The sequence below is a fragment of the Ovis canadensis genome, chromosome 3, assembly GCF_042477335.2.
Source record: "Ovis canadensis isolate MfBH-ARS-UI-01 breed Bighorn chromosome 3, ARS-UI_OviCan_v2, whole genome shotgun sequence".
Taxonomy (NCBI): Eukaryota; Metazoa; Chordata; class Mammalia; order Artiodactyla; family Bovidae; genus Ovis; species Ovis canadensis.
In genome coordinates this window covers 138650635-138673862 of record NC_091247.1, presented here as the reverse complement: position 1 = coordinate 138673862, position 23228 = coordinate 138650635, and the positions used below count along the sequence as shown (strand labels likewise).

The 23228-nt window shown below is 41.3% G+C and overlaps 1 protein-coding gene across 5 annotated transcripts in view; it reads right to left on the bottom strand.

Moving 5' to 3' along the window:
* The window catches only part of LOC138437283 (cyclic AMP-dependent transcription factor ATF-7), a 97534-nt gene that overhangs the window by 22388 nt on the left and 51918 nt on the right, over positions 1–23228 (bottom strand). For 4 of the 5 annotated variants that reach the window (XM_069584268.1, XM_069584270.1, XM_069584267.1 and 1 more), the window contains 3 exons: positions 9793–9889; positions 5102–5220; positions 775–912 (listed from right to left, as the gene is read on the bottom strand). In XM_069584268.1, coding sequence (XP_069440369.1) covers positions 775–912; positions 5102–5220; positions 9793–9889 — 354 coding nt within the window. Of the gene's footprint in view, positions 1–774; positions 913–5053; positions 5221–9792; positions 9890–23228 lie in introns of those variants that run through there. The other variant, XM_069584271.1, reaches the window with a different exon arrangement.

Genomic DNA, 23228 nt, shown 5'->3' with positions numbered 1-23228 from the left:
ATCTGATGCAAAGAACTGACTCCTTTGAAAAGACCCTGATGCTGGGAAAAATTGAGGGCAGGAGGAGAAGGGGACAACAGAGGATGAGATGGTTGGATGGCATCACCGACTCAATGGACATGCTGCTGTTGCTGCTGCTGCTGCTGCTAAGTCGCTTTAGTCGTGTCCAACTCTGTGCGACCCCATAGATGGCAGCCCACCAGGCTCCCCCAACCCTGGGATTCTCCAGGCAAGAACACTGGAATGGGTTGCCATTTCCTTCTCCAATGCATGAAAGTGAAAAGTGAAAGTGAAGTCGCTCAGTCGTGTCGACTCTTTGCGACCCCATGGACTGCAGCCTACCAGGCTCCTCTGTCCATGGGATTTTCCAGGCAAGAGTACTGGAGTGGGCTGCCATTGCCTTCTCCGCAACGGACATGAGTTTGGGTGAACTCTGGGAGTTGATCAGGGAGTTGGACAGGGAGGCCTGGCGTGCTATAGTTCAGGGGTCGCAGAGTCGGACACAACTGAGTGACTGAACTGATGAATACAACTGCTATGAACATCCTTATATACTTCTGTTGGTGGACATATGCCCTGATTTCTCTTCCATACAGACTGAGAAGTGGAGTTGCTGGGTCAGAGAATAGGTGTAATTTATATAAATCCTCTAAACAATGAACATTTATTTAAACATAATCAATCCTTCTGTATCACACTATGTTTATACAACTATCATATCAAAGCATCATCTATCCATCACAGTTTCAGATGACTCTTGGTGAGCAGCTTTACCTTCTCCTTACGTGGTGGGGAGCAGGGGCTAGAGGCAGGGCTGTCAGGCGGGGATGAGTCCACCTCCACTGGCTCCTCTTCTTTGATTCTGATGTCTGGTGTAGAAGGCAGAGACATGTCAAGGGGCCCAGAAGCAGCCTGTTAGAAGAGAGAAATGAGCATAGTTCAATCCCATGATTCCCTTCAGGTTTAATCTATATCTTCCCAGTTAAAAGATGAGGGAATATACTTCTAAGAAGTTCAATCCTTGGTCAAAGCACCAAACTAAAAGTCAAAGAAATGTGGAACCCAGGTTTTCCAAACAACTCTGGCCAAATCCTTTAACTTCTCAGGGCTTCTGTTTCCCAACTATAAAATGAAGTTATTTACACCTGTCTCACCGTGGATGAACACTGATAAAAGATTCTGAAAAGGTGGGGGAAAAAACCTTTAAATGCCTATGAAGACCCTGAAAGGAGAAAATTAAAAAAAGCTGTCATTTATCCATCAAATACTGTGATTATTTTTCAGGAAAGCACAACGATTCCTGAATCCAGTGCCTTCCTATTCTCAACCAGCTCCACTGGCTACTAGAGAGCGGTGAACACTTTTTCCGCCAATCAGAATGACTAGATTACCCAATTATCAAAAGCAAATTAAATAAAATTGGCTATTAAAGTACTGTCAATGAAAGAGGGAATATCTTTTCTGGGGAACTCTATATGCTTGATGGTGTTCTCACCCCCAAATCTGGTGCTAAACGCTAGAAGTTAGGAGGATAGGGTTTTGGGGTAACAAAGAAAGGAAAGGCTAATCATTTGATCAATGAAAGAAACTAGAACTTGGTCCTAGGGGCAGGACTGGAGAAAACTAGAAGGGAAAGAGTACTTTTCTGGCAGTGGTGCAATCACCTCACAGAACTGGGGAGCCATAAGTGGCTTTGAAGAGAACAATAAACCATCTAAGATGACCCTGATACTGCACAACAGGGAAGCTGGCGTTGCAGTTCAGTTTCATGACAAAGTGGATTCTTTGTTCTGTTCTTCCCACATCCTAGGCTTCTTGGTGAAAGAGGAGCTTGTTTTTAATTTATCCCTTGCTATTTTAATCAATAGAAATCCTGGTATTTGAGTGAATTGAAGATAACCTGGTATCTACTACATTTGAGAAGGTGGTAATGGTTCTTTCTCTCCAGTCTGATAAGGATGAGCAACAGCAAAGATGGTTTCAATTTCTGCCCTCATTTTTTTCTACACAGATGTCAGGTCCAAGTGGGCTAATTCTTGGATCCCTGTAGTCAGAGGGCGGTGGGAAGGAGAGGCCTCTTAAGTAAATACAACCACAAGTTTAAAATCTCCTAGAAGCATCTCCTAGAAAAGTTGTGGTTCAGAGAAGTTTTGGGCTCATAAAACACTCCTGGGGATAATTTTCCACAGAGCCTATGCTTCTCATCAAGAAGAGGTGAAGACCACTCCTGACCAAGCAGGGAGAAACACCAAGAGATGCCCAGTGAGTAAAGGCCTAACTAACTGTGTCAACTGAGCTAAAAGGGCAGTAGAAAAGACTTGGAGCCTTTAAAAGGAGTCTAATTTTCTTGAATTTCCCGATAATGAGTCTGGTTTCAAATCCTTCACAACCTGGTGGAAACAACTGGACTGATTTCTTTGTTTGGGGTGAGGAAGAAATGACAGAGGGGATGAAGTAGAGAAACTGTAAGATAAAATTATACCACATAGATTGTAAGCAACTGATTGATAAAAAGAATGATGAACAGACCACGGCAAGTTCTGCCATTTGAAAGGAGAACTACAAATATATGCCACTGAGTTTCCCCCCACTTTCTTTTAATATGTGGGAGATAACAGGAAATGAAGATGACAGAAAGCTATAGAACTTGGAAAGACCCCCAGTGATAGGAACACTTCATTCTTATAATTTAAGATGGATGGAAAAATTGTGCACAAACTCTTTTGATTTACCTGCTGATAGCTTATAGCGAATGGTGTTGGATTTGTGGCCTCCAGAGGAGAGAATTTCGATCTGGGGCCAGAGACAAGGCTTGATCACTCCGAGCTTTTGTGTAGCAGAAGTTTTATTACAGTGAAAAGAGACAGCTTCTGACATAGACATCAGAAGTGGGCAATGAGTGCCCCAATCACTAGTTTGGGTGGGGCTTTAAGGGGATGACAGAGGATGAGATGGCTGGATGGCATCACTGACTTGATGGACGTGAGTCTGAGTGAACTCCGGGAGTTGGTGATGGACAGGGAGGCCTGGCGTGCTATGGTTCATGGGGTCGCAAAGAGTCGCACACAACTGAGCGACTGAACTGAACTTATATACTTTTTCAACTGGTACCAACAATAGATCAAAAGAGTATCTTAAGGCTGTAAAGGTCTTATCAGACCCACTCCCACAACATAATCTTAAAATAATAGGATTAGTCAGGTTTCTGTTAATGAGAAACATGTCTCCAAGAAAGATACTTTGTTGTTATATAATAATTATATACTATATACAGAGCTTAAGGAAAAACATACCATTGAGCAAGATATGCTGTTTTGTTGTATAATCCTTAGCTCTGGACTTAAAGAAAGCTGGTCTCAGTAGAAGCAGATTGTTGCCTTAACAACTCAGAGCTTTCCTCTAGGGCCCTGGCCTCCTTATCAACCTACCTAAGAATAAGCTCTCTCACTGCTATCTCCCTCTTAGAGGGAAAGAGCCCTCCCTGGAAATTTTTTCTTAAGTCTTGGCTTTCCTATATTCTGATGGAATTCCACGCCTCACTGCACCATGCAATTATGGGAGGTACACATGTTAATGTGTATATGTTCTGAAACAGAGGTATTAGATTTTTTTCTGAATTATTATGGAACACATATCTGATTTTAAGTAGTGACTAATAACCCAGAATTATAATTCTAAAATAGAGTAAACTTTGACTTTTTCTTTTGCCCCCAAACCCCTTATTCCATGGGAACTACTTTTCTTTGACTCTGCTTCTTGAACTATTTCCTCTAATCTTTCAAATTAAAGGATTCTCTAGGGATCTTGAATATAAAGGTTAAAATCAGGATCACAGCATCTCAGAATCTGAAGTGATTCCAATAGTTTAATCCTCTCCACAATATCTATCCTAAGAGACCTCCATATAATTGGACATACCTTGTGATAGCTTCCTATCCTGGTCCTATTTCTACTTCTGGGCCACAGAGAGTAAGTTTAACTCCTCTCTTACACAAAACTCTTCAACTATTTGAAGACTGCAATTTTGTTCCAATAAGATTTCTTTTCACACTTCCCTGGTGGTTCAATGGTTAAGACTCCATGTTCCCACTGCAGGGGGCACGGGTTTGATCCCTGGTTGGTGAACTAAGATCCCAATGCCACTGCTGCCGCTGCTGCTAAGTGACTTCAGTCGTGTCTGACTCTGTGCAACCCCACAGATGGCAGCCTACCAGGCTCCCCGTCCCTGGGATTCTCCAGGCAAGAACACTGGAGTGGGTTGCTATTTCCTTCTCCAATGCATGAAAGTGGAAAGTTAAAGTGAAGTTGCTCAGTCATGACTCCTAGTGACCTCATGGACTGCAGCCCACCATGGGATTTTCCAGGCGAGAGTACTGAAGTGGGTTGCCATTGCCTTCTCCCCGCAATGCCATTGGGTGTGGCCAAATCAAAATAAGAAAATAAAACAGGAGACAAGTATGATCCTTTCTATGCGATAAAAAATATATACATGTGTATGCAGGGAAAAAAATAAAAATAAAAAATAGCAGTTTCTTTAAATGTTCCCAAAGTGACCTAATTTCTGGTTCTTTCACCATCCTGTCTGATCGCCTTTGAAAGGCCTTTAAGAACATCCTTTCTTAAGCTTAATGTCTTGACTATTACTACAGAGTTACTTGGAGGTAGGAGTTACATACACTGAAACAAAGAAGAGTCAAAATTCAGTAAATGTCTACTGATTGGCTGACTGAATAAAACAATCCAGGTAAGAAGTCTGATTAGCGCAGAAAAGAGTGGGATTTGGAAACAAAACCCATTGTATAACAAAATTTGAGTAACATATTCAGAACAAAAATAATTTAAAAAATAGATTACTGAACAATGTCCACTAGAAGGGCAAGAAAACTGGTTTTTGATGAAGACCCAACACTTGTGCTTATCCATCACCTGGACCCCCTAAAGACTTGAATAGCTAACAAGGATAAGTGAGTATTATCTGGTTCTATAGAACCAAGCCCATAATTTGTTGTTTTAACCAATTATGCAAATTATCCCAGAGCACAGTGCAAGTTGCCTAGATCTGCACACCACCAGTTTTTTTAGCAAAAGTCCCGCCTCTTGCCTTTTTTTCATCTTCATCTGCAGCCTTTTTGAATTCATGTTCAAAGGAGCTAGCTAGTTCATTGAAGAGTCCCACCTCTTCACAGTTCTTCAGGAATCGAGTTGGAGTAGGAGTTTGATCTGTAGACATGAAAAGAAAAGGAACCTTTATTTTAGCTTTGATCTGAAATTAAAACTAGAGAGCACATCAAGAACACATTTTTATTCTTCTGTTTGGAAAGAATCTCTGTGTTTAGGCAAATTTTGCTTTTATGGAGCACTAGTCAGTAAAGATTGGTGTTAGGCCACCAGAGGGTGTCTGTGCTGTGTTGCCTCAAGGCCAGCAGAGGGACGACAAAACAATGTTTCGTTGTGTGACTATCTATGTAACCACCTTTCTCTCAGAGGCTGGTTTCAGCTCCCTCACCCACAAAACAAAACAAAACTGCCCACCAAGGTGAAGTCTATGAAACTTTTAGGTTGGAAAATCAAGTACGGTTAAGAGACATTTTCTCTTTACACTTATTCTCTGCTAGGTCTGAAGTGAGTAGGTGTAAGCAGATGGACACTAAAATCTGATGAGAAGAGACTGAGGATCAGATGGCTGAGTCTACTTGCTAAAGCTACCAAGTAAGAAATGGGGCCTTGTTTTTCGGTTGTCACTAAGGTAAGAGTCTGCTACCTTCTTGAAGGCATTCCAGGCACATCTAGGGGCTGGGGAACAAGACAGCAAGATCGTGAGCTAGAAAAGGAAACTGCAAACAATAGACCTCACTGCATGGAGACCTGGGACCATGCACGTGGGATCTGCACGGAGAGCAAATTCCGGAAACCAGGATATTTGGATTTAGATTTGCCAGCCAAAATATCCTCTCAGAGGCTGCACAAATCTTTCCTCAGTACACTGCCTCTGCCCTTGGGAAGAGGAAGGCTCTGGGTAACCCACGGGAAGTTTTCAAGCAACTTGAATTTTAGATTTGAGCTTCTCTCTCCCCATCCTGTTTTTCTAGTTTTCCTCTCTTGCATGCTAGGTTGCTTCGGTCGTGTCTGATTCTTTGTGATCCTATGGACTATAGCCTGCCAGGCTCCTCTGACCATGGGATTCTCCAGGCAAGAATACTGAAGTGGGTTGCCATGCCCTTCTCTAGAGAATCTTCCTGAATACGGGATTGAACCCGTATCTCTTATGTCCCCTGCAATGACAGGTGGGCTCTTTACCACTAGTGCCACCTGGGAAGCCCCTTTTCTCTTTTAGGTCAGTTGATTCTTGTTCTCTGGTCCTAACTCGATTATGATGGTTTTCCTTGCGGTGCTAATCACCCCGGGGATTCATTTCATATTCTAAACCACTAAACCGAATGATAGGGATAGAATGATATTTAAACAATATTTTAAGGAGTGAGACCTGGGGCTAAAATCACTCTTCCTAGCATGATCAATTGGGAATAGTCCAGTGGGATTTTCCATGGAAACAACGTAACTTTTTTTTTTTTAATTTAAACAAAACCTCTTCTGAATTAGAGTGTTTGGAAAACTTACCACTAACCTCCCAAAATAGTTTTAAAAGGTTCTCTGGCAGCTTTGGTTGGCCAACGATAAAGCCACTTTCCCTCCATCCCCGGGTGAGTGGAGGTAATATTCCCTTATGCTTAAAGAGTACTTCAGTAAGGGCACATAAAAAATCACAACTCAAGTGGAACAGGACGGGGCAGCTAAGGGCATGGTTACAGCAGAAGAGGGCCTTTTGGATCTCTGACCTGAGGCTCATATAAACTTTTTCCATTCTTGAACAAACAGCCAGAAAATGTATATAAAAAAAACCCTTAGCTTACTCTGATGATTCCAGAGAAATCAACAGGTGTTTATTGAATGCTTTCTGTGTTTTGCTGCTATATGTATCAACTGTGTGTACGTTTAGGGGAGGGGGAGAGGGAGAGACAGAAGTATAGGAGTTTGGGCCGAAAAGAAGATATGGTTCTTGCCATAGAGAACTAAGAGGATGCTTTTTAGTTGAGGAAATAAAATTAATTTATATAGAGAGTATTACAGTATACAAAAGATATCTGCCGTGTATGGCAGAGAATAAAACTGTTACAGAAATAAAGACAAATTAATGGCAGAGCAATTAGGAAAGATTTCAAAAAGTGGGACTTGAGCTGGGCCTTAAAGAATGACTTCAGAGGGTAGATGAGAGAGAAGATTAGTAGGCTAAGAGGAGTCAGGCAGGTGAAGGCACAGAGAGAAGCAGGTATGGGCACCAATACATAGGTGAAGAGAAAAAGGTATGCGCAGGTCAAAAGACAGTCATGTTAGGGAAATAAGTTGCATTTAAAGATGGGCGAATACCACAGGGCAAGGTTATAGAAAGCTTGAAAACCCAAATAAAAATAGCCTTAAAGTAAGAGAAAATAAAAAGAAAATGACAGATTTTGAGCAGAGGACAAGAATTTCACCAAGTCTGGCTTTTCAACAGAATGCAAGATGAATTAGAATGAGAGACCAGTCAAGGAGTCCAGCTAGGAGACTATGGAGGAATTCAAGCACACTGATGGTGGATGGCAGGAAGCACAGAAAGGAATACAACAGTCAGAACTGAAGAAAGAATAAAACAATATAAGATTTTGAGAATATTGATATCACTGAATATCAAAGTGGAGGAGCTGGTTTTGGGGACAAGGAATTTCTTAACTGACAGTCACTGACATGAATATCTGAAAACAGAAATACATGTGAGGTACCAGGTCTTAATTTGGAGATATGAGAATCACCAGACTAGATAGGATAGCTGAAATGTGCAATGAATGCTCTGAATGCTCTGAAACAGAAGGCAAAGAATAACAGGGAAACATTTTACCTCTTTGGGACCGTCCTCTATCATTTTCTCTCCCTACTCATGGAGGGTGGCATAGGCATTTCCATGCATTTGGAATAACCTGTCCAGCTTGATAACTCTGCCCCAAATTTGGTGTGTGTACAGTCATTAAGTTGTGTCCGACTCTTGGCAACCCCATGGACTGTAGCATGCTGGGCTTCCTTGTCCTTCACTATTTCTCGGAGTTTGTCAAACTCATGTCCATTGAGTCGGTGATGCCATCAAACCGTCTCATCCTCTGTCGCCCCCTTCTCCTCCTGCCCTCAATCTTTCCTAGCATTAGGGTCTTTTCCAATGAGTCGGTTCTTTGCACCAGGTAGCCAAAGTGTTGGACCTTCAGCTTCACCATCAGCCCTTCCAATGAATATTCAGGGTTGACGTCCTTGAGGATTGACTGGTTTCATCTCCTTGCTGTCCAAGGGACTTTCAAGAGCCCCAAATTTACCTCTTTCATAAACTTCTTCGATGAATTTCACTTAATAATAATTCTCTGAGTACCGATACTGTTTTTATTATTCACTTATACTTGACTTAAAATACTAAAATTTTTTCCATATATACAGGCCCCAACAATAAATTTAAGTATGTGTTGCTCACATACATGTTTATGTCCTCTCCACTCTTCCAAGGACCTTCCCCAGGCTTTCTTAAGGATCATTAATGACAATATCCCCAACTTAAGTCTTTTTCCAGGAATTACAATCCACAAGCTCCCAGCAAAGTGCCTGGTACACACAGTAGATATTCAACAAATAATAAGGTACAGGAGATCTATAGGGCAAGCCCCTTCCTTCATGTACAGAACCAGCACTTTGGCTAGTAGTACTTAGAAAGATTGGGCTTCTCAGGTGATGCAGAGGTAAATAATCCACCTGCCAATGTAGGAGATATGGGTTTTACCCCAGGTTGGGAAGATCCCCTGGAGGTGGAAATGGCAACGCACTCTAGTATTCTTGGCTGGAAAATTTCATGGACAGAGGAGACTGGCAGGCTACAGTCCATGCGGTTGCAAAGAGTCGGACATGACTGAACATGAGCACACTTAGAGAAATTGTGCCTTATTAACTGACACAATACAATAATCATCACTAAATTCTCCATTGGCTAAACGTTGAGATAAGCTTGCTTAACTCAGGCTAAATCAGAACCCCTCGTGGTATCAAAAGAAAGAGCCCACTTTGTCTGCCTGTCTAGCTGAAAATGGCATGAGAGAACTACTGCACTGTTTGAGAGGAGCTGCTGAGAATGCTCCCTTGAGAATGGCACAGGCAAGCAAAACAGTACCTAGAGCAACCAGTGAGAGGTTCCAGGTCACCCAAACTGCCTTAGAAAAGTCCCACTGACTAAGCGTCCTGTTTGCCCTCAGTGGTGTCCGTGGTCACAAAGGGAAGTTGAATTCACGAACTGACAACCCGCCTGCCTGGGGGAAAACTGACGCCCAGTGAAAGAGAAGCAGCCAGGCTAGGCCAGCTTCCTTGCTTTCTTTTGTTCACCCCTTCGCTGTGGGTAGGGAAAAATGTCAAAGGCATCTTTCATCTGCAAATCTTCCAAAGTCTTAAAAAGAAGGCAAGGAGGGAATAGACTGAAAACAGCTAAAGACAAAAACCTCAACACACCCACCTCAAAAACCGCAGAACCCAATCTTATATTAAAAACTGAGAGAGTAGAGGGCACAATAGAAACTTGGGAGCTTTTAGTGTTCCTTTCTCCTGATTAAATGCAGATCACATAAGGGCTCTTAATGGGAGAAGGGGAGTACAGCTCCCAGTACATCTGGTCCCTGGTATTAATCTTAACTGTCTGGTGATATCAAGGCACGTGGCTTCTGGGGCAGCAAATACCTGCGATGATGACTGAGTCAGTTCGGGCTGGGCCAAATTTCAATGTCATCTCATGCTTGTGTTTATGAACTGCCAGGTGGTCCTCGTTTGTAAATCTCTGAAACGAAACAGAAACAGAGATGTGAAAAAAAAAAAAAAGTGACTCAGTGCCCTTTTTAAAATGTCCTACCAAACATCCTACAGTAAGGTTGGTCCCTGGAAAGAGGGACTGGAGAGGAGATGGGAAGGAAGAAAAAAATGGAAATGATGGAAAAGGAGAGGAGATGCATTAAAATAGAGAAAATAGGAAAGGAGAAATGAAGCACTAGAAATCTGGAGGAGAGGGGAAGTGAAGACCGTAGCACCAACTGCTCTGTAATACCAGGTCCAAATGAGAGAAATGGACAGATTGTTGGTGAAGTGGGATCCAGGCAGGAGGTTCCAAATGAAAAAAACATTAAGGCTAGCTCGTAACAAGCAAGGGGAAAATAATGTTTAATAATGATAATAAAGAAAGGAGAAGAGAAAGGCTGGGTACTAGTTGGTCATCACAAAAATATAGAAAATTCAGAATGAAGCTCTCCATGGTAGGGCTGAACTGGACTATTTATGAGGGGGCTAACAGAGAGATAAATTATGCAGGATTAGGAGAACCATTTAACTTCCTGGCCCCTACAGTGCTGCAGCAGGCGCCTGCCCAGCTATTTGGCTGAGGGTTTTAATGAGCCAGGATGGAGCTGTAGAGGACAGAGGCCCAATGGCCAGAAGTAATGGCACACACCAGCCCCATCGGCCAAATGCTGTCTCCCTTCATCGGGCAGCCCGCCTGGGCTCCATCAGCCATAAAGGGGCCAGTGCAGTGCTGTTGACTACATAATGGTAGAATAAAAACGCAAGCAAAAAAAAAAAAAATTTTTTTTTTTTTTTTGTTAGGGTAGGGAGAAGCCTGTAGACAGGATGAGGGAAGGGAAAAAGGAGATGGTATGGAGATTTTATTTATTTAGGGGTTTGGTGAAAGGACAATGAAAATGTGAGGCTAGGTCTGCCTCAGTTTATGACTAAGTAAGACAGGGTTATTGGACAGTAATTTATGCTCCCCCCTTTCTTTAGAAGGGGGTGGTGAAGAGAACAGATGAACAGCAGTAATTCAAAAGAATGATACCCTCAAAATTCCCTTTGAGGCTGCCTGGCCATGTTCCTTCATTAAAACATGCCTGCAACACAGTAACAGCTTGGATGCTGCAGTTTTCCACAGCTCTTTCACTAGCCAGGCTCTGAAACATGGTTCTATTTGTCTTTTTGTTTCTAAAAATAATGATTGGTTAGTCCTCTTTTTTCACTCCCATTAGTTGGGTACACATTTCCCACCAAAACTATTCCTTTGGCTCTCTATCCACAGCTCTTCTTGACTTCTAACCAGTCAGGAGTTGGCTCCATCCTAGCACCTATCCAGGCAAGAAAGCAAAACTGAACTATTTAAATTTCTTTATTTTACCTAAAAGCAGCTTTCCCCACATTTTCTCTAAGCTCTATCATAACTGAAGCTTAAGACCTAAAATCCTTCCAGGCTAGGCCTACAAGCCTGAAGGGTAAAGGGAATTTTCAATTAAACATATTAAGAGTCAAGAAGTAAAACAGTCAAAAGAAGACTGCCTTAGTTGTTTCCAATGGATCCCGAACAAAACTGAATAGAGTGTGTGGATATTTAGCCAAGAACTTTAGTTTTCTCCATTGTTGGTTAACTTTAGGCAACATGGACATTGATTAGTTATCATAGGCATCAACTTTTTCAGTCACAGATTTTTCCCTAAGGAAAGGATGGAGAGAGTGGGACAGCGGGGGAAAAGTCTTCTAACCATGGGTATGACATTTCTAGGTAAACAAATCAGTGCCGAGGGTTTGGGATTGCTGGGTATTTGGTAAAAGGAAATGAGCAGAACTAGTCTATGAAAGAGGAAAAACAATCACTTTACAGGGACAGGAAGAATAGCAGATTAGGGTATATGTTTTCAAAATGTACTGGTGATGTTATGACAATCTTTTTTTCAAAAATACATTTATAGGTACTTCAAGGAAATTTTCTGTAGGTAGTCTAAAAAATTTGGCACAATGTTCTAGAATACACAAGAATGACTTTCAAGCAGAAAGTCCTTTTCTACGGAAATCTAGCTTACCCAGAACTGCTTGGAGAAAGATTTTAAATTTCCAGGCTTTGCTCTAGTTAGGATCATTTAGTATTTTAAAAGGCAACTCCCCTTCCTGTTACTTTTCTGCATAGTTGTGATCTGTTTGTTCTCTAGTTCTTGTTCCTCTCTGCTACACAACCCTACTCCCTTCATATCACCCTATTCCTCTTTCAGCGGTTTATTTTTTCCAAACCAATAGCTGGTATCTGAAGAGACCTGAACGTGGCTAAAGGGATCTCCCACCCATCAGCATCTCATAGGGTTTTGAAAACTGTGATCATAGGAAAAAAATTACATCTTCATTTTCACTAAATTCTGAAATTTAGCATTTCTAATTCATCATAGAAATTGCACATATTCTCATATTACATTAGTTATTATAGGTATCTCAGAATAGCCTTTCTACTCATCACTATTTCAAAATTATGATAGTCACCAGACCTGCCACTAGAACTTACAGACAGTATTATGCTTAAAAAAGCACACGTATTATCAAATATCTTAAAAGTATTTTGGTAACTGTATATCAAAATAATCACTTCTTTTGTAATCCTATGTCTTTTATTTTACTGATTTAAAAATATTATTCTGAGGAGGGGATCACAGGCTTCATTAGACAGCCACTGTGGGTTATGACACTACAAAAACTAAGAATCCTTCTGAACTAAATCAGATGGTATGCTTCAGAGGAGGAGTGAAAATAACAGGAGAGGAGGAGCTTAAGAAGCAGGACACTGGCATGCTTTGGCTCCAGTCATCTCTCCCTGCCGGAGTAAGGAAGAGAATAAGAGTTTACTAAAGTTTTTTTTTTAATGAAAGAGTGTTGCGGTTTTTAAAATTTCCGGTTGTGCTGGTATTTGTTGCTGCACACGGGCTTCCTCTAGTTGCGGAGAGTAGGGGCTACTCTCTAGTTGTGGTTCACGGGCTTCTCTCGCTGTGGAGCACAGGCCTCAGGCACACGGGGTCAGTAGTTGTGGCCCAGGGGCTCATTAGAGATATGGCCTGAGGGCCCCAGAGCACCAGCTCAGTAGCTGTGATGCAAGGGCTGAGCTGCTCCATGACATGCGGCATTTTCCCAGACCAGGGATTGAACCCATGTTCCCGGCATCGGCAGGTATATTCATTCCTGTTCGCCGCACCACCAGGGAAGTCCTATACTTTTTTTTTTAAATCAAAGTGAATGTCAATCTGGCTATTATTTTCATTGTTCCTTATATTCTCTCTTGTTATATTTAAGAGTTAACTCAAGAATTCTCTGCAGTGAAGTGTCAGTTGCTCAGTCGTGCCTGACTCTTTGCGACCCCATAGACTGCAGCCCACCAGGCTTCTCTGTCCATGGGATTTTCTAGGCAAGAATACTGGAGTGGGTCTCCATTTCCTTCTCCAGAGGATCTTCCTGATCCAAGGATTGAACCTAGGTCTCCTGCACTGCAGGCAGATTCTCTACCAACTGAGCTATGAGGGAAGCCTCTAGGTGAATCTTGAACCATATGCTTAAGGAAACCATCCCTTTAAAAGCAGTTTCTCAATTAAAAAGTCTAAAAATATTAAGTGATAAAAATTTGACCTTATTAAAAATAGATTATTCTATTGAATTAAATAAAATGGGTAGAGGGGTTCCTTAAAAGGATCTCCTTTTTGAATTATTGCCCATTTAAAAATCCAGCTCTCTCATTTGTTAATACAGTTAGTGAGTCTTCCTTTGTTCTTTGCTCTTACCTATTACCAAGGTTTTGGCAAACAGCCACTCAACTTAGGGAATATTCACTTTGGTTGTAGAGTAAAAAATTATAATTTTCAATAAATGTGTAGGTATTAACCATCTCCAAGACAACTGAGGGTTGATATTATTCAAAATTGGACTGAAGAATTTAAGTTATAATGGATCACGAAGGCAGTTTATATGCCTTGGGAGAAGATGTAAATAGTAACACAATAAAGCTGAGAGTCTTATTTGCCCAAATAAATGAATCAGGACAGCCTCTTGGCATAAATGGGAGAGGGAAAGTATTATGTGCTAATTTGTTACCATAGCTAGAGACCAAGACGACTTAGATTTGCCCTATCCAAAGACCCGGGTTCGATCCCTGGGTCGGGAAGATCCCCTGGAGAAGGAAATGGCAACCCACTCCAGTACTCTTGCCTGGAGAATCCCATGGAGGGAGGAGCCTGGTAGGCTACTAGTCCATGGGGTCGCAAAGAGTGGGACACGACTGAGCGACTTCACTCGCTCAGCCACATGTGGTTATTGAGCACTTGAAATGTGGCTAGTTCAAATCGAGATGTACTGTCCTGTACTGTGCACACAAGGGTTTCCCAGGTGGTTCAGTGGGTGAAGAATCTGCCTGCAATGCAAGAGACACAGGAGACATGGGTTCCATCCCTGGGTCAGGAAGATCTTGGAAGAGAGCATGGCAACCCACTCCAGTATTCTTGCCTTTAGAATTCCATGGACAGAGGTAGCCTGGTGGGCTACAGTCCATAGGGTCGCAAAGAGTTGGACACGACTAAAGAGACTTAGCATCCATTCTGGATTTTGAAGACTTAGTATGAAAAATGAAAAAGAGAATGTAAAATATCTCAATTTTATTTTGATTATATGTTAAAATGGTATTTTGGATATATTGGCTTAAATATATTATTAAAATTAATGTCACTTGTTTATTTTTACTTTTTAATGTGGCTACTAGGAAATTCAATACTACTTATGTAGCTTGCATTTTGTGACTTGCAATACATTTCTTTTGGAGAGCTCTGATCTAGATAACATACCTGAAGATCTAATGGGAATTTTAATCATGTGCCACACTTGATTTTTTTTTCCCCTCCAAATTAACTTTTTTGGCCTTACTGCACAGCTTGTGGGATTTTAGTTCCCCCACCAGGGATGGAACCCATGTCCCTTGCAGTGGAAGCACAGAGCCCTAACCACTGGACTGCTAGTGAAGTCCCAAACCTGATTCTTTCCCCTCAAACACTTTTCCTCTAAATACAGTTTACACTCTATGGTAGTGGTTCTCAAATAGGGGCAACTCTGCCCCCCAGGGGACACTTGGCAATGTAACAATTGCTTATTACAACCCAGGGAATGCTACTACTTAACTATAGAGGGCAGAGGCCTGGGAAATGCACCGGACAGCTCCCTAAAACAAAAAATTATCTGACCCCAAATGTCATTTGTGTCTCTGCTGAGAAACTCTGCTTCAAGATAACAGGGAAAAGAAAAGACAAACAAACAAAAAGGCTGTTTTTTAGTTTCCTTTGCCAAACTGCCAAACACATGTTTTTGGATGAGAAACTTGGAAGGAAAAAAACACAGGCAGAAAACTTGCAACTTCATTTCAGAAAATGGCTGATGTACTGCCAATCTGCAAACACTTAGGAGAAGGAAATTAGGAAGATGAGACAGAAGGCACTGTAATTGGGAGAAGAACAGACTAAATGCAGTTCTCATGCACTGCCTTGTTAGTAGCAAAGCTGCTGCTGCTAAGTCACTTCAGTCGTGTCCGACTCTGTGAGACACCATAGATGGCAGCTCACCAGGCTCCCCTGTCTCTGGGGACGAGAAAAGCAAATCGGCTATTTTCCTTTTTGGCTATTTCGGATTTTCACTCCTCAACAGAGGAAAAAAAATATCAAGAAAGGAAATTTTCTTAGTTTAAAAAGCATAAAAGAGACTACAGGACTATGAGGAAGTCAATCTGAAAAGTGATATTAGCATTAGAATCGGCATAGAAGGCATAGTTTTGGTAAAAAATACTTTCCATTTCTAGGAAGTTTCATTCTCACCCAGTCTCCTGTAATAAGAAACTGGACTCCCACCTACTAGCAAACTGACTAAATAAACTAAGAAGAACTGACTAAATAAACTAATAAACTTAAAGAACTAAGTAAAAAGTTAGGAATGGCTTGAAGAACAAGCACAGTGGGAACTGGAAATCAGGAATACATGTCAGTGAATGAAGCCCTAAATTTTTAAAAAGTTGATGTATAATGTATATAAACTGCAAAAATCTCAAGTGTAGAGCTCAATGAATTTTTATATAAGTATGAAAAGAAATAAAGCGAAAGTGTTAGTTGCTCAGCTGTGCCTGACTCTGCGATCCCATGGACTGTACTGTGTTAGGCTCCTCTGTCCATGGGATTCTCCAGGCAAGAATACTAGAGTGGGAAGAAAAATAAAAAGAATACTAGAGTGGGTTGCCATTCCCTTCTCCAGGGGACCTTCCTGACCCAGGGATTGAACCCAGGTTTCCCACATTGCAGGCAGATTCTTTACTGTCTGAGCCACAGGGAAGTCTACCCTGCTGTAATCACAACCCAGGTCAAGATATAAAACATTTCAGGCACCCCAGAAGGAACCCTCATACCCCACTTTTCTTAAGCTTTTAAATGAAATAGTTATATAAAACTTAGTACCTGGCACACAGTATATATTCAGTTAGCTCTCCCCTCTTTCCCTCTTTAAATCTTAAGGTAGACAGGTATATTTAAAAATTAGCTTTTCTTTGTAGAATAACTCTAAGTAAGTCAATGCAGAGAGAGTTTTTTTCCTAATCCCGTTAAGACAAGTTTCCCAGACACTTGTTGAAACAGCACCACTAAATAGAATTGAAGAGAAGGTTCAGGGCAAATGAGAGCTTAGCCCAAACTAAAGATAAATTTTTGTCTATTGACTTTGAGCCAGGCATAAGCATATGGGCATTAGAAATGTAGCAGTTTTAAGCTAAGTCCTTGGTAAACTTTTGTGACCAATGAAATTTCTGTGCAATATGCGCTCCACCCTTAGCCAAATTCATTCCTGAAATGTTGTTTTTGGCCACCACAGCTCCAGTTTCCATGTGGATTTGCCTCACATTTTAAAATGCTCTTATATCCTGACCTATGATTAATTCACGTCCCTTTCCTTGTTTTAGAAGAGTAGACTGGGGGAAGGAGACAAATCAGAACTCTTGAGTTACTAAGAAATGAGTCCTGGATGCCTAAACTATCAGGGAACTGAGTTTCTACTTGTGATAGTCTGAAAAATCACTTATGCTGAAACCTAACCATACTCTTCTCCGAAGTTTGTGGGTTTGGCAGCACTTCATGAACAGAATAGCTTTCTTTTGTTATAATATCTACACTCGGGCATATCCTGATGAAAGAAAATAGTTTGAAAAACAGGAGAAAACTGATAACTATAGGTAGAAAGCTCTAGAATACAGTGATATTGGTGCTGAGCAGGGTGGAAAGAATAGCTGACCTTTTTGAAAACACTATTTAATCACTTCAACTGATCACGTATTCTGAAAGAGCAAACTGGGAGATCTTATGCTTCTCACCCTCACTGGAGAACTTCTGTTCCCAGTGCAAGATATCATTTAGGTTTGGGAAAGTGGGGAAAGGGAGAAGGGAAGGGACTAAACACACACACCTCAATCCAACATAACTTTCATCTGCACCTTAGTCAATCTTAGGTTCCTGCTTTCTACTTCAAGATGCTGCTGTTTATGAAATGAGTCACACATCCTGCTCTGAATGCTTCATGGCTCTTGAATGAATCATTTCAAAGCACAGGATTGTTCAACAAATAAATACAACCACAGCAGCAGCAGCAGCTCACAGGCTGCATGTGTGAGCAAGGTAATTTATAGAGGAAAAATAAGAACAGGAAACTTCTTCCCAAAATATTCTAAGAGAAAAATGTTGTCAGGGGAATGAACGATATAAACTGAAGGGAGGGGGAAAAAATCCAACAAACTGTACCTAAAGAAAATCCTTCTGTCTGTGGATTGAAACATTTTCTGCTTGGAAAAGGCTGTTTGAGTGTCTTAAAGAGAAGATTTTGGCAGTTGACTAAATTAGTCCACTGGAAAAAGAAAGAATTTTTAGAGGAGAGACATTATTTGAAAGTTGGCCTGGCAGAGAAGCCATCTGATAGAATATAAGCCCCTCAAGTGCAAGAATCCTCATTTGTTTGTTTGTACTTTGAACAGTACCTGCACACAGTGGATGCTTAATAAACATTTGTTGAATAGATGCCAACTAGCATAGCACATAGGAGAAGGCAATGGCACCCCACTCCAGTACTCTTGCCTGGAAAATCCCATGGATGGAGGAGCCTGGTAGGCTGCAGTCCATGGGGTCGTAAAGAGTCGGACACAACTGAGCAACTTCACTTTCACTTTTCACTTTCATGCATTGGAGAAGGAAATGGCAACCCACTCCAGTGTTCTTGCCTGGAGAATCCCAGGGAGTGGGGAGCCTGGTGGGCTGCTGTCTATGGGGTCGCACAGAGTCAGACACGACTGAAGCGACTTAGCAGCAGCAGCATAGCACATTAAGGGTGATAAAGCACCCCCAACTTAGAAAACTCTTATTCATGTGTACGATGGTGGGAGTATTTTCATTATCAATATTCAAAAGGGGAGTTGATATTATTATAAACATTAGATCTTTTCTATAGAACTAAAGGCTGGGTCCAGTGAGGACCAAGAATACCCTAATGGGAGGAGCTTAGAATAAGAAACAAATTGAATTTCAAGAATTAAGACAACGTGAAAAAGTCAAAACAGCAGCAAAAGGGATTTAAATCACTGGGAAGAATTTCTCGACTCTGAGGGTGAGGGGGCTGAAATCGTTCCCAAAGGAGATTTTAAAGGAATGTAAAATGTATAGTTTTCTGGACCTCTTTTATTTTTATAACTATTTTCTCCTATTCTTCCATTAGTGCTTTCTATCCAGGTGAGTCTCTCCTGATCTGCAAAATCCACTTGTTCTCAATTTTGTGCCTACACACAATCCCTCTACTCTCAGACATGCCTTTCTCTCTCGCCTCAGTTTATCTCAATACTATAACCTTCCAAGGCTCAGCTGAAACCCAGCTGCTTTTTGAAAGCTTCTCTAATGATTCTAACCTTCAGTAGTCTAACTTCCCTGAACTTGTATGGTACTTTGAACAATCTGCACCATATAATTTAGAATTCTAGTCTACATGCTCTCACAGTTTTATCCTTTAAAGTGGACTATAAACTACCAGACGGTTAAAAATGTATCCTACACTTATTTTTTTGGTCATGCCAAGTGGCTTTTAGGATCTCAGTTTCCCAACCAGGGACTGAATCAGGCCCCAGCAGTGATGGCGCTGATTCTGACCATTGGACCGCCAGGGAATTCCCCATACTTATTCTTTACCCTTCCAACCAATCCTATCTTGGGGCTTAACTTGGCAGAGAGCACACAACAGGTACTCAATAAATTCCTTTTCCAGTGATTCAGTTCAGTTCAGTTGCTCAGTCGTGTTCGACTCTTTGCGACCCCATGAATCGCAGCACACCAGGCCTCCCTGTCCATCACTATCTCCCGGAGTTCACTCAAACCCATGTCCATTGAGTCGGTGATGCCATCCAGCCATCTCATTCTCTGTCGTCCCCTTCTCCTCCTACCCCCAATCCTTCCCAGCATCAGAGTCTTTTCCAATGAGTCAACTCTTTGCATGAGGTGGCCAAAGTATTGGAGTTTCAGCCTCAGCATCAGTCCTTCCAATGAACACCCAGGACTGATCTCCTTTAGGATGGACTGGTTGGATCTCCTTGCAGTCCAAGGGACTCTCAAGAGTCTTCTCCAATACCACAGTTCAAAAGCATCAATTCTTTGGTGCTCAGCTTTCTTCACAGTCCAACTCTCACATCCATACATGACCACAGGAAAAACCAGAGCCTTGACTAGACGGACCTTTGTTGGCAAAGTAATGTCTCTGCTTTCTAATACGCTATCCAGGTTGGTCATAACTTTTCTTCCAAGGAGTAAGCGTCTTTTAATTTCATGGCTGCAATCACCATCTGCAGTGATTTTGGAGCCCCCAAAAATGAAGTCTGACACTGTTTTCACTGTTTCCCCATCTATTTCCCATGAAGTGATGGGACCAGAGGCCATGATTTTCATTTTCTGAATGTTGAGCTTTAAGCCAACTTTTTCACTCTCCTCTTTCACTTTCAACAAGAGGCTTTTTAGTTCCTCTTCACTATCTGCCATAAGGGCGGTGTCATCTGCATATCTAAGGTTATTGATATTTCTCCTGGCAATCTTGATTCCAGCTTGTGCTTCCTCCAGCCCAGCGTTTCTCAGGATGTACTCTGCATAGAAGTTAAATAAGCAAGGTGATAATATACAGCCTTGACGTACTCCTTTTCCTATTTGGAACCAGTCAGTTTTTCCATGTCCAGTTCTAACTGTTGCTTCCTCACCTGCATATAGGTTTCTCAGGAGGCAGGTCAGGTGGTCGGGTATTCCCATCTCTTTCAGAATTTTCCACAGTTTATTGTGATCCACACAGTGATTAGGTCGTTTTACACAGTGGTATAACAGTTGAAAAGCTTTTATCACCTTTAGATTCTAAGACCTTTAACAGGTACACTTTCAGAATGATCTGCTTCCTTTCCATCTCCATTTCCAAAGTATATTTCACTATGCAAATAAATGAGAATCAATGTATCCCCCTACTGTTTTGTTAGATACCAGGTTCCCTTTATTATAGAAAGGCACTTTGGACACTTTCAGTAACTGCGGTTATATTGTTGTTGTATGAAAGGGCATTCAAACCATGGCTTGTGGATCAATTTACTGTCTTTGGGTATCTGATTCCATCACTGAATTTTGGTTAATTTAGCTGCAAAGTCATGTCCAACTCTTTGCGACCCTGTGGACTGTAGCCCACCAGGCTCCTCTGTTCATGGGATTTTCCAAGCAAAAAATACTGGAGTGTGTTGCCATTTCCTTCTCCAGGGGATTTCCCCACCCAGGGATTGAACCTGGGCCTCCAGCACTGCAAGCAGATTCTTTACCAACTGAGCCACCTGGGAAGGCCTCACTGAACTTTACTACCAACTAAAATGCTCTGTGCAAAAAAATATAAATTCATCAACAGCAACCTTTTCCTTCTTCACTCCCCAAACCACCAGTGGTAGTTTTAACCACATCCTTTTAAGCATTTTCTTTCAGGATCCCAATTACTTGAATTTTATTGGGCAGAATATCAGCAACACACAGAAGTCAAGCCATGTCAAGAACTGGATTCCTCCCTTTACAATGTTTGCCCTGGAGTATCTGACAAGAGGAAAAGATACATTACAATCAAACTGACAAACCAGTTGGCATTTGAAAAAAGAATATTCAAACCTATCGTCAACACTGAATTGCTGGATCTTCACTGTTAGGATCTGGGATTAACACTAACACATTATTCATAACATCCAGACAAAGGATGCAAAGTTTTAAATGCTTAGCCACACCTGATCATTCATTTTTATTTTTGTTCCTGTTCCCTCCTCCTATTTATGACAAATGTGAAAAATCATGAGCCCCATGGGTAGTGTTTTTTGCCAAGTAAGTTACAGGTGCCTAATAAATCACAGCAGAAAGGAAAAGAGCTCCAAAGGTCATACAGGCCAACCCCAACCAGGGACTGGGTAGTGTGGAAAAAGGAATGGCAAATATAATTTCTTGTGAGTTTTATAACTGAATAAAATTAGGTATTTTATTTTCACTTTATTTATGAATGTTACTTATTATGGGACTGAGAAATATAATCTTACTTCAGGTTTGAATGTACTTAGAAAGTCCTGGTCATCTCAACTTCTATGGGATTCCCTAGTATCACAGTAAAGCAGGAAGTGTAAATCTTCCCTCCTCCTCCTCCTCTTGCTTTTTTTAAATTGTGATAAAATACACATGACATTAAATTTATCATATAAGCTGTTTTACCTGTACAGTTCAGTGGTATTAAATACATTCATCTTATTGTGCACCCATCACCAACATCCACCCCCCATAACTCTCTCTTGTAGAAATGTACCTCTATACCCATTAAAAAGTAACTCTTCATTTTCCCCTCCCCACTCTCTGGCAACCACCACGATATTTTCTGTCTTTAAGATTCTGACTACTAGGCAATGGCACCCTACTCCAGTACTCTTGCCTGGAAAATCCCATGGACGGAGGAGAATGGTGGGCTGCAGTCCATGGGGTCCTAAGAGTTGGGCACGACTGAGCGACTTCACTTTCACTTTTCACTCTCATGCATTGGAGAAGGAAATGGCAACTCACTCCAGTGTTCTTGCCTGGAGAATCCCAGGGGCAGGAGAGCCTGGTGGGCTACTGTCTATGGAGTCGCACAGAGTTGGACACAACTGAAGCAACTCAGCAGCAGCAGCAGCAGCAAGAACCTCATGTGAGTGAAATCATGTGTTATTTGTCTGTGACTTATTTCACTCAGCACATCCATGCTGTTGAATACTGCAGAATTTCTTTTTAAGGCTGCATGAAAACCCACTGTATGTATATATACCACATTTTGTTTATCCATTTATCAGTAAATGGACAGCTGGGTTGTTTTATATTTTAACTACTGTGAATAATGCTTTGAATACAGTTGTATATATATCTCTGCGTTTAACTCTTTCGGGTATATATCCAAAAGTGGAACTGCTGGATTATATATCAACAAATAGTAATTCTATTTTTATTTTTTGAGGGAACTATCATACTGTCTTCCTCATTGGCTGTACCATCTTACATTCCCACCAACAATGCACAAGGGTTCTAATTTCTCCATATCCTTGACAACACTTGCTACTATCTGGGTGTTTGTTGTTGTTGTTGTTGTTGTTGTTCTTGAAGCATGCATTCTAATGGATGTGAAGTAGTTATCATTGTAGTGTTAATTTGCATTTCCCTAGTGATTAGTGATATTGAATATTTTTTCATGACCAGTTGGCTATTTTGTGTATCTTTTTTTGAGAAATGTCTATTCAAGGCTTTTTGCCCATTAAAAAAAAGTATTTATTTTTAATTGGGGGATAACTGCTTCACAATGTTGTGGTGGCTTCTGCCATGTGTCAACATGAATCAGCCATAGGTATACATATGTCCCCTCCCTCTTGGACCTCCCTCCCACCTCCCATTCCATCCCACACCTCCACGTCGTCATAGAGCACCAGGTTGAGCTCCCTGCATCATATGGCAAATTTCTGCTGCTATCTGTTTTACATATGGAAATGTATATGTTCCAATGCTGCTCTCTCAATTCATCCCACCCTCCCCTTCCTCCACTGTGTCCACAAGTCTGTTCTCTATGTTTGCATTTCCATTGCTGCCCTGCAATAGGTTCATCAATACCATTTTTCTTGATTCCATATATATGTGTTAATATATTTGTTTTTCTCTTTCTGACTTAATTTAACTCTCTATAATGGGCTCTAGGTTCATCCACCTCACTAAGTGACTCAGATG